Raw genomic sequence first — 15,792 nt, forward strand, 5'->3', positions numbered from 1 at the left:
ACGGGGCCCCATCCTGCATCTGCTGGGGAGACAACCCCAGGGCTCTCTCCTTGTCCCAGTTACTTCCTAGAGCACACACCCTTGCATCCCCAGGGAAATGCCCCGTGACTCCCCTCACCTCCCTGTGTCCCAGGGGGCTCCTCCAACCTGGGGGATAGCCTGCAAAGTGAACAGCAGCGGGAATGCTGGGTCACCCTGTGCTGCTGCCTGGCTGGGGGGTGGGTGAGAGTCCTCCGGAGTGAACGTCATGCCCTTGCTCTTCCCAGGGGAGCGGACAGACTTCTCCTTTGTGGCCAGGAGCCGGGGGCTCATTGAAGCCCATGAGCACGTCTGGAGGCTGCTCCGCACCATCTCTGAGCAGATCACTGAATGGAGGTGCCTCGCCTTCAGCAAGGTAATGACCGGCGCCTCCTCACAGCTTGCCCAGCCCTGGGCTCCCTCTCTACCGACACGCAGCCCCTCCTAGCCCAGCCCTGGGCCCCCTCCCTCACTCCTAACCCGCAGCCCCTGCTAGCCCAGCCCTGGGCTCCTTCTCTCACTCCGGACCCGCAGCCCCTCCTAGCCCAGCCCTGGGCTCCCTCTCTACCGACACGCAACCCCTGCTAGCCCAGCCCTGCCCACCCCCACCCCACCCACACGGCCTGTGCCCAACACTCCCGACCCGCAGCCCCTCCTAGCCCAGCCCTGGGCTCCTTCCCTCACTCAGGACCCGCAGCCCCTGCTAGCCCAGCCCTGCCCACCCCCCCGCACAGCCTGTGCCCCACACTGCCAACCCGCAGCCCCTCCTAGCCCAGCCCTGGACTCCTTCTCTCACTCCCGACCCACAGCCCCTGCTAGCCCAGCCCTGGGCTCCTTCTCTCACTCCCGACCCGCAGCCCCTGCCAGCCCAGCCTTGGGCTCACTCCCTCACTCCTGACCCGCAGCCCCTGCTAGCCCAGCCCTGGGCTCCTTCTCTCACTCCCGACCCACAGCCCCTGCTAGCCCAGCCCTGCCCACCCCCCCGCACGACCTGTGCCCCACACTGCCGACCCGCAGCCCCTCCTAGCCCAGCCCTGGACTCCCTCTCTCACTCCTGACCCACAGCCCCTGCTAGCCCAGCCCTGGGCTGCCCCCAGTGCTGCCGCTGCCCCTCACTCCTGACCCGCAGCCGCCGGCTAGTCCAGACCTGCTCTCGTCCCCCCCAGCTCTGCAGTTGCCCCTCACTTCTAACCCACCAAGCTGCTGAGGTGGAACCTGCTCCTGCAGGACTATGACATGGACGTGGTCCATGTGAAGGGAAGTGCCAACCTGATAGCGGATGCGTTATCCTGGAGGGGGGGCCCTGAACTTCCCCAGATCACTGGGCAGAGTGACCCCGCTCAGTTCAGTCTCGAGGGGGGGAGGGATGTGACACAGTAGGGAGAGAGGAGGATTGACTTGGGAATGTTGTGTGGAAGTGTTACTAGTTTACTGTCTTCTGCTAACATAGGGCGTGCCTCCGTTTCCCTGGGGTACTGCACCAGTACAAGATGGGGTTGGGAAATAAGAGGGTGACTGAGGGATGATACTTGATGGCCAGCATGTAAACAATCGCGGCTGCCCTTCGTAACCTGAGCCAGGAAGGGCCTGGGGCCAGGTGACAACTCTGCCCCGGAAACTGGACAAAAGCTGGGGGAGACAGCTGAGGGGTTTTTAGTTTGGAGCTGGCTGGGGAGATGGGAGAAGGCCCAGGACCTGGGTGTGGGCTCCCTGGGGCTCCCCAAGATGGACCTGACTCAGGGATCCTGGTTTCTGTACCTACAAGCTCTGGTTTGGACTGTGTTCCTGTCGTCTAATAAACCTCTGTTTTCCTGGCTGGCTGAGAGTCCTGGTGAATGGCAGGAAGTGGGGGGTGCAGGGCCCTGACTCCCCGACACTCCGTGACACCCGGTGAATCGCAGGAATGGGGGTGCAGGGCCCTGACTCCCCCATACTCCGTGACACCCGGTGAATGGCAGGAAGTGGGGGTGCAGGGCCCTGACTCCCCCATACTCCGTGACACCCGGTGAATGGCAGGAAGTGGGGGTGCCGGGCCCTGACTCCCCCACACTCCGTGACACCCGGTGAGTCACAGGAATGGGGGGTGCAGGGCCCTGACTCCCCCACACTCTGTGACACCCGGTGAGTCACAGGAATGGGGGGTTGTGACGAACTGGGAAAGTTCTTAATGTGTTCTCTGAATACTGTGTTGGTGCCTCAGTGTCCCCATGGCAGTTCTGAAGTATCTGGCAGAGCAAAGGGCCAGTGCACCTAAATGCCTGACACTCTGTCTCCTAGCAACTGATGGCCTGGGCCCCTCCCCTGCAAAGGTGCCAGCTGAAGGTGTTGGAGACAAAGGGATCAGGTGACCTCCTGGCCCGGGAAAGGGGCTGAGGAGAGAGGAGGAGCTGGGGGGGGGGGTTGTTAGTCTGTAGCTGGCTGGGGTCAAAGGTGGAGGGCAGACCTGGGGGTCTGGCTCACTGCCCCCCAGAATGGACCCAGCCGAGGGGTCCGGTTCTCTGTACCTACAAGCTCTGTTTTAGACTCTGTTCCTGTCATCTAATAAACCTCTGTGTTACTGGCTGGCTGAGAGTCACGTCTGACTGCAAAGTGGGGGTGCAGGACTCTGTGGCTTCCCCAGGACCCCGCTGGGGTGGACTCGCTGTGGGAAGCGCACGGAGGGGCAGAGGATGCTGAATGCTCCAAGGAGAGACCCAGGAGGTGAAGCCGTGGGAGCTTCTTGCCCTGAACAAGTCTGCTCCAAGGGAGAAGAGGCTCCCCAAAGTCCTGCCTGGCTTGGTGGGGAGCAGTTCCAGAGCATCGCCCGGTGACTCCGTGACAGGGGTGCAGGGCCCTGACTTCCCCACACTCCGTGACACCCGGTGAATCGCAGAAAGTGGGGGTGCCGGGCCCTGACTCCCCCACACTCCGTGACACCCGGTGAGTCACAGGAATGGGGGGTGCAGGGCCCTGACTCCCCCACACTCCGTGACACCCAGTGAATCGCAGGAAGTGGGGGTGCAGGGCCCTGACTCCCCCACACTCCGTGACACCCGGTGAATGGCAGGAAGTGGGGGGTGCAGGACACTGACTCCCCCACACTCCGTGACACCCAGTGAGTCACAGGAATGGGGGGTGCAGGGCCCTGACTCCCCCACAGTTTGTGTCAGGGAGCATAATGACAAAACCAGGAAGAAATGTGGGTTTCACAACCACTGAGAAGTGATTTCTTGCCAGACAGACGCTATCAAACGATGTTTTCTTTACCAACCTGTCTTGTGCTAGTGGGAGCCATTAGGACGGAGTCTGCTTCTTAACAGCCGGATAGTCCAGGGTTTCAATGTCATTTAGATGGACTGTGGGGACGTGACTCTCTGCTTCTCAGCTAATAGCTGCCGCTTTTTTTAACCTGGCTGCAGCCGACGGCCTTAGGCTTTATGCCTTGCAATATGGCTACAGACGAAGGCCTTATCTTTACCCTACTGTGCCCCCGTCACAGGCTCCTTGGCCCCAGGCTCTCTTGGCTCCGTATGGCCCCTGGGAGGTACCCCTTTCAGTGTGACAGTCCCCTGCGAGGGTGGCTCTCTCTCTCCAGCCCCCTGCCTCCTGGGACTGTACATCTGAGCCTCCCGCATGCCTGGCCCTGCCTTGGGCCCCTCAGAGAGTCCCCTCGCTCTGGGCCCCTGGGACCCCACCCCCAGAGGGAGCAATGCCCCCGATCTCTAGCCTGCAGGGACCCTCAGCCAGCGTCAAACAGGAGGTTTATTGTGTGTCTGAACACAGCCCAGACAGTTCTCAGGGGCCTAGGGACTGGCCAGTCTCAACCCCAGCCATCTGGATCTGTCCCAGTCCCCATGGGCCCAGGCTGTTCCTCGTCCCCAGTTCAGCCGCCCCCTCCTTCCAGCCGAGCCCCCTATATTCCGCCCACACACACAGTTCCTCCTCCGCCTTTTGTCTTTGGTCCAAAAACAGGTCACCTGGGCCTGCTTTCTTCCATCCTTTGTTCCCACTGGCTGGCTTCCATGATAGCCTCTGGGTCACTGTTCCACAAGGCTGCTAGGCGAGGTCACCCCTGGCCCTCTCCCGCCACCTCGTTACACACACAGCACACAGGGAAAACTAAGACACACAGTGCTCATGCAAAACACTTCATCACACCCCACCAATCCCAACCCGCAGCCCCCGCTGTCCCAGCCCTGGGCTCTCCCCAGCTCTGCCGGTGCCCCTCACTCCCGACCCACATCCCCCTGCTACCCCAACCCTGGGCTCCCCCCCAGCTCTGCCGGTGCCCCTCCCTGCTGACCCACAGCCCCCTGCTACGCCAACCCTGGGCACCCTCACAGCTCTGCTGGTGCCCTTCACTCCTGGCCCAGAGCTATTCCAGCCCACCCCAGCTCTGCCGGTGCCCCCAATCCTGACCTACAATCTCCCTTGTTATCCCAAATTTGGCCTCCTCCCACACATTCACAGCTCTGCTGATTCCCACCTGCAGCCACTCCTGCTATTCCATAGGACTTTTCTGAGTGTGAATGGGTTTGCCTGAGGGATGCACCCCCATCCAGGGCTATCTGAGCACTCACTGGTCTTTCTGTTCTACCAGTTCAACACCCCCCTGGCCACAGAGAAGATGGCTGAGTGGCAGAGGGAAGCATCCCACATGGAAGAGTCCCTGCCTACCGATCACCCCATCCTGCAGGCGTGTGTGCACATGATCACTAGTTTGCAGCAGTTTCTGCCCCTACTTGAGAAGCTGGCCAGCCCACTCATGAAGAGTAGCTGCTGGAGGGAGTTCTTCACGGGTGAGCCTTGCAGGGAGCGATGGGAAGGGAAATCCATAGAGTTCTGTGGAGACTTGTATCCCTGGGGCCCTGCTTCTGCTCCGGCACCTTCAGGCCCAGAAAGGCCTTGACAAAGTGGAGGGAGCTCCAGGCAGCCCCAGCAGGGCTGGAGAGGCAGAGCTCTGGGAGAAACGGAAGGAACCATATCTGCCCTACTGGCTCTGAAAGGGGCGAGGGACGATCAGTCTGGGGAGAGCTCCTGGGGTTTATGGTAGAGTAACCTGGACACGAGGGAAGTTGGTTCAGGCATGGCCCAGGAAGTGAAAGGGTCTGTCCTGCTGGAGAAGCATCAGTGCCCAGAGCACGGCTTCATGCACCAGAACTTGGCAGGCAAAGGCGACCCAATGGCAGGTCTGCGGGGCACAGGGACCTGGGCTGATGTAAAAGACTGTTGGCTCTTTGCCTCAGTTCTGCATGACATGCTGATTAAAAACTGGCACTATACCAAATCAGTGTGGCCCATGAAATGGATTAAAAGCTAGCTACCGGAGAGAGCCCAGAAGGGACTCAGGAATGGGGACGCATTATCTCATGACAATGAGAAGCATGGTGCCGTGGTCACAACACCAGCTGGAGACTTGGGGTCAGTTCCCTACTCTGCCATGGATTTTTGTGTGACCTTGGGCAAGTCACTTAGCTTCTCTGGGTCTTGGTCCCATCTGTACAGTGGGGATAGCCCTGCCATCACTCCTCCCCTCCCCCCCCCCATGGATTGATGAAGAGTGCTGTGTCAGAGCTAGGGGCATTGATGTGTTGGGGGCGGGGGGTGTGTGTGTGTGTGACTTTCTGAGTGTAATATAACATCTCACTGAAAGGTGACAAGGCCAGAAAGAGTTAATTAACTCACCTCAACGACTGACCTGACCCATGGGTGAACCTTAAGGACGGGTTAGGAAGATACTCAATGAACAGAGCTTTGAAATGCAGCCGCATTGTTAGAGATAGAAGGGAAGGTGTTTGCTCAGGTCTTGGGATGTCAGCAAACAAGTCTTGTCTATCGCTATGGCTTTGATTCAAAGATCAAAAGAGGAATATTAACATTTAGGAAGACACTTGCGTGAAATAGTATTATTGGTTCTTCTTCAAGTGATTGCTCATATCCATTCCAGTTAGGTGTGTGTGCCGCGCGTGCACATTCATCGGAAAACTTTTACCCTAGCAACTCAGTGGGCCGGCAGGTCGCCCCCTAGATTGGCGCCGTCATGGTGCTCGATATATACTCCTGCCGGCCCACCCGCTCCTCAGTTCCTTCTTACCACCCGTGTCGGTCGTTGGAACAGTGGAGCGCGGCTTAGCTGACCTCCACTTCCCTAGCTACTCGTAGTTCTCGTATATAGTTATGCAGTTATAATCCTTTTATATATATATTTGTATAGTTATACGTTTTTTCTTTGCTAACATAGTTAGTTTAGTAATAGTTAGCGGGGTTCAGGAAGTAGCCCCTTCCCCGCACCCGGTGCTGGAGCCCATGCACGGCTCACCGGGTTTTAAAATGGGCTCGGCCTGCCAGAAGCCGATGCCGAAGGGAGATCCACACGACTCCTGTTTGAAGTGCCTCAGGGAATCACACTTGACAGCTAAGTGCCCCATTTGCAGGGCTTTGAAGCCGAGAACAAGAAGGAGCGGGACTTTCACTTACCCCTCCACCTTTGGCACCGAGCGATGATCAAGCGGCTGGCAGAAGCGCCTCCTCGGCACCGGACCCCGCCGGTACTGCCAAGGCCTTTCGGCACTGGCCGTCGCCGGCACCGAAGTCGACTCGGCACCACTCCCTTCCTCCGAGGTCGAGAAAGCCTACAATTCCTGCTGGTGCCTGACGGCTCCCCGGCACGCGCCGTGGTTGAGCCCCCTGCTCCTGCTGCTTCCGTGCCACCTGCATCGCAGCCAGAGAGCTCGTCTAAGTCGGATTGCCCCGCACCGACACCTGCAGAGGCACCGATGACATCGGCACCATCGATTCCAGTCCCCCAGAGCCATTGAATCCAGTGCCTGACAGCTCCCCAGCACGTGCCGTGGTAGAGCTTACTGCTTCCACTGCTTTTGTGCCAACTGCACCACAGCCAGAGAGCTCGTCTAAGTCAGATCGCCCAGCACCGACACCTGCTGAGGCACCGACGACATCGGCACCGTCGATCCCGGTCCCACAAGGGCCGTCGAATCCGGTGCCTGACGGCTCCCTGGCACGCGCCGTGGTTGAGCTTACTGCTCCTGCTGCTTCCGTGCCAACTGCACCGCAGCCAGAGAGCTCGTCTAAGTCGGATTGCCCGGCACCGACACCTACCGAAGCTCTGACGACCTCGGTACCGTCGATCCCGGTCCCACGAGAGCCGTCGAATCTGGTGCCTGACAGCTCCCCAGTATGCACTGTGGTTGAGCCTGCTGTTCCCTCCACGCCGGAGACATTACCAACGGCGAGGGATCTCATTGCCATGACAGAGTCGATGCTGCCTGACCCCGGCACCACCGGTGGGGTAATACAGTCTCTTCATATGACCGTCCTCTGTCAGCACAGCAGAGCGGCACCGTTCATGATCACGGTCCCGCAGACGCTCCGGGTCCCGTCGGCACACCCGACACCACTTGCAGTCCCGGTGCTGTTTTCCTCATCGGTACTGGTCGCACTCGCCGCACCGGTCGGTATCCCGTTCGCCGACCCACTACTATCGGCACCGTTCCGACTCCCGGCACCGCGACAGGTACCGTGACTCCCATAGCCTTTCCCCGAGCCTCGAGATCTCGGTCGACCTCCCGGCACCGTTCTGGTTGCAGGTCTGGATCTCGTTCCAGGTACCGGTACGCCTCCCGGTGCCGGTCCCTGATGCCGAGTTGGGCAAGGTCCGATAGAGTCAGAGACTCTGCCCTTGCCTTTTTTTAGTACCTCCATGGCCATCCAGACACGCATCCGTGTCATCCCACATGCGCAGATCTTATGCTCAGGACCACGATTCTGATACGCCCCCCGACAACCTGAGGTGGAGGAGGTCCCAGAGGTAGAGGACCCGGTATGGTGCCCTCTAAGGGGTACGACTACTCGTCTGTCCGCTCTCCTCTCTGCTCACTAGTCTTTCAGTCTGTTAAGGAGAGGTAGTGGCATGGCCAGCGGGCGCCAGCCCCAAAACCGAAGGAGGCTTGGCGAATGAACCTACTTGGCCGCCAGGTGTACTCTGCAGAGGCCCTGCAGCTCTGGGTAGCAAAGCAACAAGCCTTGCTTAGCTGCTATAATTATAGCAACTGGGTGAAGGTACTTGAGTTTATGGAGTTTCTCCCTCAAAGCTCCCGCCAAGAGTTCGCTGCCGTCTTGGAGGACGGGGGAAAAAGGTACCCAGAGCGTCCCTCCAGGCCTCGTTGGACGCAGCAGACTCAGCAGCCAGGACTCTGGCCTTTGATGTCGCCATGAGGTGCATCTCATGGCTTCAGGTTTCAAACCTCCGGCCGGAGCTGCAGTATGCCATTCAGGACTTACCCTTTGTTGGTAAAGGCCTCTTCGCGGCAAAGATAGCCCCAGGCTGCGAAGCCTGATGGACAATAGGGTCCTAATGCGCTCTCTCAGCATGCATATGCCAGCGACCAAACGCAGGCCTTTCTGTCCCCAGCCGCCATACTCTGTGCCTAGCCAGAGACAGGACTTTGGCAAATGGCGAGGCCAAGGTGGTCGCAGACAAACGTCAGGACCCCTAAAGAGCCAAGGTCAAGGTCCCTCGCAATTACCACTGGGACCAAAGACGAACCTTCCAAGGTGCGGCTGAGGGCGGTGTACCAGTCACAGGCTGGGATCCCAATCCCGCTTTCTCCTGGCGTGGCCCCAGTTAATTTCAGATCGCTGGGTCCTGCGCACGGTGGAGCATGGGTACCACCTCTAATTTGTTCCAACTCTGTCCCCCTTCAGGGACCCCTCTCACGAGCAATTCCTCGTACAAGAGGTGCAGACGCCGATGGACGAAAGGGGCAAGGGGGTTTACTCCCGTTATGCCCTAGTCCCCCACTCGAACGGAGGTCTCAGACCTTCCTAGTCCTGCGTGGACTCAACCAGTTTAGGATAAGGTTGAAGTTCCGCATGGTATCCCTGGGAACCATTATCCCATCCTTGCCTCCTGGGGACTGCTATGCCGCCCTCGATATGAAGGACGCGTACTTTCACAACCCCATCTTCCCTCTGCACAGGAGATACCTCCGCTTTCTAGCCAACCGTCAGTACTTCTGGTTTACAGTCCTACTGTTTGGCCTTTCTGCAGCCCCACAGGTATTGACCAAGTATATGGCCATAGTCGCCGCCTACCTTCGCTGATGTCGGATATGCGTTTTTCCATATCTGGACGATTCGCTTATCCAAGGAGACTCCGAGACACAAACCACTCAGCACGTGGGCATCGTCACAGTCTTATTCACAGGTCTAGGCCTGATGATTACTATAGAGCAATCCATTCTGGTTCCCACGCAGAGGTTGGACTTCCTAGGGGCTATCCTGGTCTCCGACCTAGCCGGAGCCTGCTTATCACAGCCGCAGTTTTAGGCGATGGCAACAATCATCCGAGGTCTGCAGACTTTCCCAACGACCTCGGCTCGCACTTGTCTCAGTCTCCTGGGTCCATGGCTGCCCGCAAGTTTGTAACCAAACACGCCAAGCTCCGCCTCCGTCCTCTCCAAGTCCGGCTCACCTCGGCGTACCGTCCGGACAGGGAGCCAATGGTCATGGTAGTCACCGTTCCCTCGAGCACCTTAGGCTCCCTAGAGTGGTGGCTAACTCCCTCCCTGGTGTGGGCAGGGATGCGGTTCCATCCGCCCCAGCCCTCACTGCCCCTGACGACGGACGCATCATCTCTCTGCTCGAGTGCTCATGGTCACCTCCGAGCTTAAGGCCTTTGGTCTTCTCGGGAGCTGGCATTCCACATCAATGCCCCAAAAATGAGAGTAGTCCGCCTGGTGTGCCAGGGGTTCCAGCGGCAGCTGCAAGGCCGTGGTATCTCGGTGTTTACAGCCAACACAACGGCCATATGCTTCATAAATAACCAGGGAGGGACATGGTCCTCCCCCCTTTTGTCAGGAGGCCATCCATTTCTGGGAATTTTGCATGGCCCACTCGATGGAGCTGGTGACATCCTTTCTCCCAGGTGTTCGGAACGCCTTGACGCTTTGACTCAGCAGGTCTTTCCTGTCTTACGAGTGGTCACTCTGCCCCATGTGAGGCGTTCTGCTTTCCAGAAGTGGAGATTTTTCCTCACATAGACCTGTTCGCTCACCGCGAGAGCAGAAAATGCCAGATGTTCTGCTCCTTCCAAGGTCTCTCCTCGGGATCGATCTTGGACGCGTTCCTGATGCCGTGGAAAGGCCAACTCCTTTATGCCTTCCCACTGTTCCCACTGGTTCATTAGGTCCTACTCAAACTCCGCAGGGGCAGAGCGCGCATCATCATGATCACTCCAGCGTGGTCCAGGCAGCACTGATATACCACGTTGCTCGGCCTGTCAATAACCAACCCAATTACCCTGCCACCCCACCCAGACCTCATCACTCAGGGCCACGACAGGCTTCGTCACCCGGACCTGCAGCCTCTTCGCCTCACGGTGTGGCTGCTGCGTAACTGAGCCGGAGTGGCAGGAAGCCTTCCACCTGGTCAACGTACCTGGCCGAGTGGAAGCATTTCTTCTACAGGTGCAATACGCTCGATCTTGCTCCTACTGAGGTCTCGATCCCCTCTGTTTGGCCTGCCTCTGGCCTTCAGCGGCAGGACCTGGTGGTATCATCGCTGAGGGTACACTTGGCAGCCATCTCTACCTTCCAGCCAGGCTAAGGTGGACGTTCCGTGTTCTCACACTCTATGGGTTCGAGGTCCCTCAAGGGCTTGGAGCGCTTGCACCCTCGGGTGCGCCGCCCAGCCCCAACCTGGGACCTCAACCTAGTTTTAACCAGACTTATGTCTCCCCCATTTGAGCTGTTCGCGACCGGCCCTCTGCTATACCTGTCTTGGACGACAACTTTCCTCGTAGCTGTTACATCGGCCAGACGAGTCTCCGAGCTCAGAGGTCTTACGGTGGTTCCGCCGTACACTAGGTTTCACAAAGACAAGGTGCAGTTATGACCACACCCGGCTTTCCTCCCTAAGGTGGTTTCGGCCTTTCATGTTACCCACAGCTCAACGCAATGGACGCAACAGTTGCACTCCCTGGACATCTGTAGAGTGCCCGCATTTATATTGCGCTGACAGAACCATTTCGTAAGGTGCCCCAGCTCTGTCACAGTAGCAGACCAAAGGGAAGGCTTGCTTGTTTTCCTCTCAGAGGATCTCATCTTGGGTGATGGCGTACATCCGCACTTGTTATGATTTGGCTCATATTTCCCCAAACCACATCACCGTGCATTCTACCAGGGCTCAGGCTTCATCTGCCGCCTTGCTGGCTCGTGTTCCTACCCACGAGATCTGTAGCGCAGCTCCATTGGTCCTCGGTCCATACCTTTGCTTCGCAGTATGCCCTGGTTCAACAGTCAAGAGATGCTGTAGCCTCTGGCTCAGCAGTTTTCATTCTGCCACATTTCACTCCGACCCCACCGCCTACGTAAGGCTTGGGATTCACCTAACTGGAATGGATGTGAGCAATCACTCAAAGAAGAAAAGACGGTTACTCACCTTTGTAACTGTTGTTCTTCGAGATGTGTTGCTTATATCCATTCCACACCCGCCCTCCTTCCCCACTGTCGGAGTAGCTGGCAAGAAGGAACTGAGGAGCGGGTGGGCTGGCAGGGGTATATATCGAGCACCATGACGGCGCCACTCTAGGGGGCGACCTGCCGGCCCACTGAGTTGCTAGGGTAAAAGTTTTCCGACGAATGTGCACGCGCGGCGCACACACCTAACTGGAATGGATATGAGCAACACATCTCGAAGAACAACAGTTACAAAGGTGAGTAACCGTCTTCTATGTGTCTCTCTGAAGGTTGTAGTAACCAGTATCTGAACTCTTAATGGGTAAATTACCCTGTGCTAATTGCCATGATGTTTGGGAGAAGGAGAGTTAAGTCTATTGTTTTCTCAGGGCAAAAGGCTGCTGGAGATGTATAAAAACCTTGGGACATGATCCTGCTTCATCTCAAATCCGCTTTGGGTTTCAAGAGGGGGAAACCTTAAGCCATAAGGATTGAGATCCCCAGTCACTGACTGGAGCCACCCTGAATATGGACATTGGACTATAACCTCTGGACTATTTCTAAAAGGACTTTTGGCAACTACAAACTATCTCTGGCATGTATCTGAACCTCAGAATTGACTTCAAGTCTGTCTGTATATTGATCTTTTAACCAACTCTCTCTCTCTTTTCTTTTTTAATAAATTTTAGTTTAGTTAACAAGAATTGACTATAAGCATGTGTTTTGGGTAAGATCTAAATTATAGGGCTGATACTTTGGGACTGGGAGAACCTTTTCTTTTATATGATGAGATAAGATTCTCAGTAATCATCGTCATACCTGATGTGTGTATCTGGATGGAGGCCTGAGGCTGGGCACTTTAAGGGAGCTGCGTTGTTTGGACTTCTGAGTAACCAATGAGGTAACACACAGGCTGTTTTGGGCTGACTTGGTAAATCTAAGGTCTGGTCTACACTACGAATTTATATCGAATTTAGCAGCATTAAATCGCATTAACCCTGCACCCATCCACACAACGAAGCCCTTTATATCGATATAAAGGGCTCTTAATATCGACATCTGTTCTCCTCCCCAACGATGGGAGTAGTGCTGAAATCGGTATTGCCATTTCAGATTAGGGTTAGTGTGGCCGCAATTCGATGGTATTGGCCTCTGGGCGCTATCCCACAGGGCACCATTGTGTCCTCTCTTGACAGCAATCTGAACTTGGATGCACTGGCCAGGTAGACAGGAAAAGCCCCGCGAACTTTTGAATTTCATTTCCTGTTTGCCCAGTGTGGAGCGCTGATCAGCACAGGTGACCATGCAATCCCAGAATCCAAAAAGAGATACTGAAGCTGATCTCTGTACAGGGAGATGAATCTGTTCTATCAGAACTCCGTTCCAAAAGACGAAATGACAAAGCATTTGAAAAAAACTCCAAGGCTATGATGGACAGAGGCCACAATAGGGACTCAACACAGTGCTGCGTGAAACTTAAGGAGCTGAGACAAGCGTAATGGAAAGCCAAAGAATCAAATGGATGCTCATGGAGGGAGGGAGGGGGGACTGAGGACTCCAGCTATCCCACAGTTCCTGCACTCTCTGAAAACTATTTGCATTCTTGGCTGAGCTCCCAAAGCCTGAAGGGTCAAAAACATTGTCATGGGTGAAAGAAAAGGGAAAAAAGTCGTTTCTCACCTTTTTTCAATGTCACCATATGTCTACTGGATGCTGCTGGCAGACGCGGTGCTGCAGCGCTACACAGCAGCATTCCCGTCCCTTCCTGATGGCAGACGGTACAATATGACTGATATCTGTCATCATCATCCCGTGAGTGCTCCTGGCTGGCCTCAGTGAGGTCGGCCAGGGGAGCCTGGGCAAAAATGGGAATGACTCCTGATCATCCCTTCTTTAAGCTTTGTCTAATGGAGATTCAGTCCTGCCTGGAATATCATAGCTACTGGAGGCTGCCTCTTCCCCCCACTCCCCTGGCCCTTTTATCTCTGCTTGCAGAGGCAATAAAATCAGTGTTGTTTCTTATTCCTGCATCCTTTATTACTTCATCACACAAATGCGGGGACACTGCCATGGTAGCCCAAGAGGGGTGAGGGAGGAGGGAAGCAATGGGTGGGGTTGTTGCAGGGGCATCCCCTAGAATGCTAGCACACATATATATACCTGCCCCTGGATATTTCCATTACATGCATCTGAGGAAGTGGGTATTCACCCACGAAAGCTCATGCTCCAAAACGTCTGTTAGTCTATAAGGTGCCACAGGATTCTTTGCTGCTTTTACAGATCCAGACTAACACGGCTACCCTCTGATACATGCAGCTCATCATTTCTGTGGGATGTCTGGGGCTCTGACCCAGAGCGGCCGTTTGCCTCTCTGGTTCTTTAGTAGACTTGCCTGATATTCTTGGCAGGACTGACTCTCCATTAGACAAAACTAAAAGAAGGGAATGACCTGGGGAGTCATTCCCATTTTTGTCTGGGCGCCCTTGGCCAACCTCACTGAGGCCAGCCAGGAGCACCCATGACAGCAGCAGACGGTACAAAAGGACTGGTAACTGTCATTGTCAACTTGCAAAGCAGCAGACGGTACAGGAGAGCTGGTAACTCTTTGCTAACTTGCAAAGGCCAGGGGATGCTGCTGTGTAGCGCTGCAGCACCGCGTCTCTCAGCAGCATCCAATAGACATACGGTGACAGTGAAAAAAGGCTGAACGGGCTCCATGGTTGCCGTGCTATGGCATCTGCCCAGGCAATCCAGAGAAAAGGGTGCGAAATGATGGTCTGCCGTTGCTTTCACGGAGGAAGGAATGAGTGACAACATTTACCCAGAATCACCCGCGACACTGTTTTTGCACCATTATGCATTGTGATCTCAACCTAGAATTCCAATGGGAGGGGGAGACTGCGGGAACTATAGGATAGCTATGGGAAAGCTACCCACAGTGCATCACTCCGGAAATTGACGCTAGTCTCGGTACATGGATGCACACCGCCGAATTAATGAGCTTAGTTTGGCCGCATGTGCTCGACTTTATAAAAATCTGTTTCCAAAAACTGGTTTCTGTAATATTGGAATAATCCCATAGTGTAGACATACCCTAAGTATTGGAATATCTACCAGCTTTTGGGGTTTGTCTGCCCCCTAATTGAGTGACCTCAGCTGGGCAGCATCGTTACAGTGGCGGCGGCGTGCTGGGATCCACAGAGCCAGGTCAATGAAGCTTTGGGTCAGAACCCCACTCTATCCAAACTGGAATTTTGGTATTGAGAGTTTGGTTGGTTAAAGAGCAGTTGCAATGGGTGAGCAAAGAGCATATGAGGCCCTCGACAAAAAAGCCCTGGAAGATTTGTGGGGATAAGCTTTAGAAAGAAAGCTACAAATCAAGAAGCAAGTAGAATGCAAAAGGCAGAAAATAAACTGCAACTGGAGCATGAACAGAATTGAGCAGATCTTCAATTGCTGGAAAAGCAAAAGATAGCTGATATCGAAAAGGAGGCTCATAGAGAACTGCTCGCTGCTGAGGAGAAAGCTCACCAGATGCAACAGGAGATGGACAGACTTCAGCTACGAGTAATGGAAGAGCAGAGAAAGTCACCACCGCCTGGTGCTCCGCTTCCCCACCTCCACGAGAAAAACTGGGAGAGAATGTGTCCCATTTACAACGATACTGAGGATATAGAGGAGTTTTTGTCTACCTTTGAACCCCTCTGCCATCTGTACCAGATCCCCGATGATCAGCGAATGCCTGTCCTGCTGACCAGACTGACTGGAAAAGCCAGGGAGGTATTTAATGATTTGGGGGAACAAGAAGCCTTGGATTATGGGCGGTTTAAAGATTCAGTGTTAAGGCGGTTCAAGGTGACTCCTGATTCTTACAGGGTTAAGTTTAGAAAGTTTAAGATGTCTAATGATTGTACTTTTGATGGGTTTTGTCAAAAAGTGGGTTGTGGGAGCAAAGGCTCATGGGAGTTTTGAAAAACTGCTGGATTTAATAACTTCGGAAGAGTTCCTAGACATTGTGCCTGACCATGTGAGAGCAGCTGTGTGTGATAGGGACCCCGAGTCCTGTTTGCAGTTCACCCTAATGGAGTGACCACGGGCAGCATCATCACAGGGGGTTTCTAGTGGGTCCTGCAGGGAGCAGGTCTGAGCCCAGTGCTAGTCCACAGCCCCACAATGAGCTGGTAGAATACATAAAATCATTGCTGGCAAAGTTTGTAGCTGACACAAAAAGTGGTGAGTGGTAAATAGTGCTGGGAACTGGCCAGTTCCCCCAAGCGACCTTGATCTCTGGGTAAGGGGGCTCGTTTCCACCGCAGGA

General features: G+C 55.4%; 1 protein-coding gene across 1 annotated transcript in view; it reads left to right on the forward strand.

The window, feature by feature from the left end:
• The window catches only part of DNHD1 (dynein heavy chain domain 1), a 214,348-nt gene that overhangs the window by 87,231 nt on the left and 111,325 nt on the right, over positions 1 to 15,792 (forward strand). The window contains 2 exon segments of the mRNA XM_050924629.1: positions 267 to 394; positions 4,598 to 4,796. Coding sequence (XP_050780586.1) covers positions 267 to 394; positions 4,598 to 4,796 — 327 coding nt within the window.

The sequence above is a fragment of the Gopherus flavomarginatus genome, chromosome 1, assembly GCF_025201925.1.
Source record: "Gopherus flavomarginatus isolate rGopFla2 chromosome 1, rGopFla2.mat.asm, whole genome shotgun sequence".
Taxonomy (NCBI): Eukaryota; Metazoa; Chordata; order Testudines; family Testudinidae; genus Gopherus; species Gopherus flavomarginatus.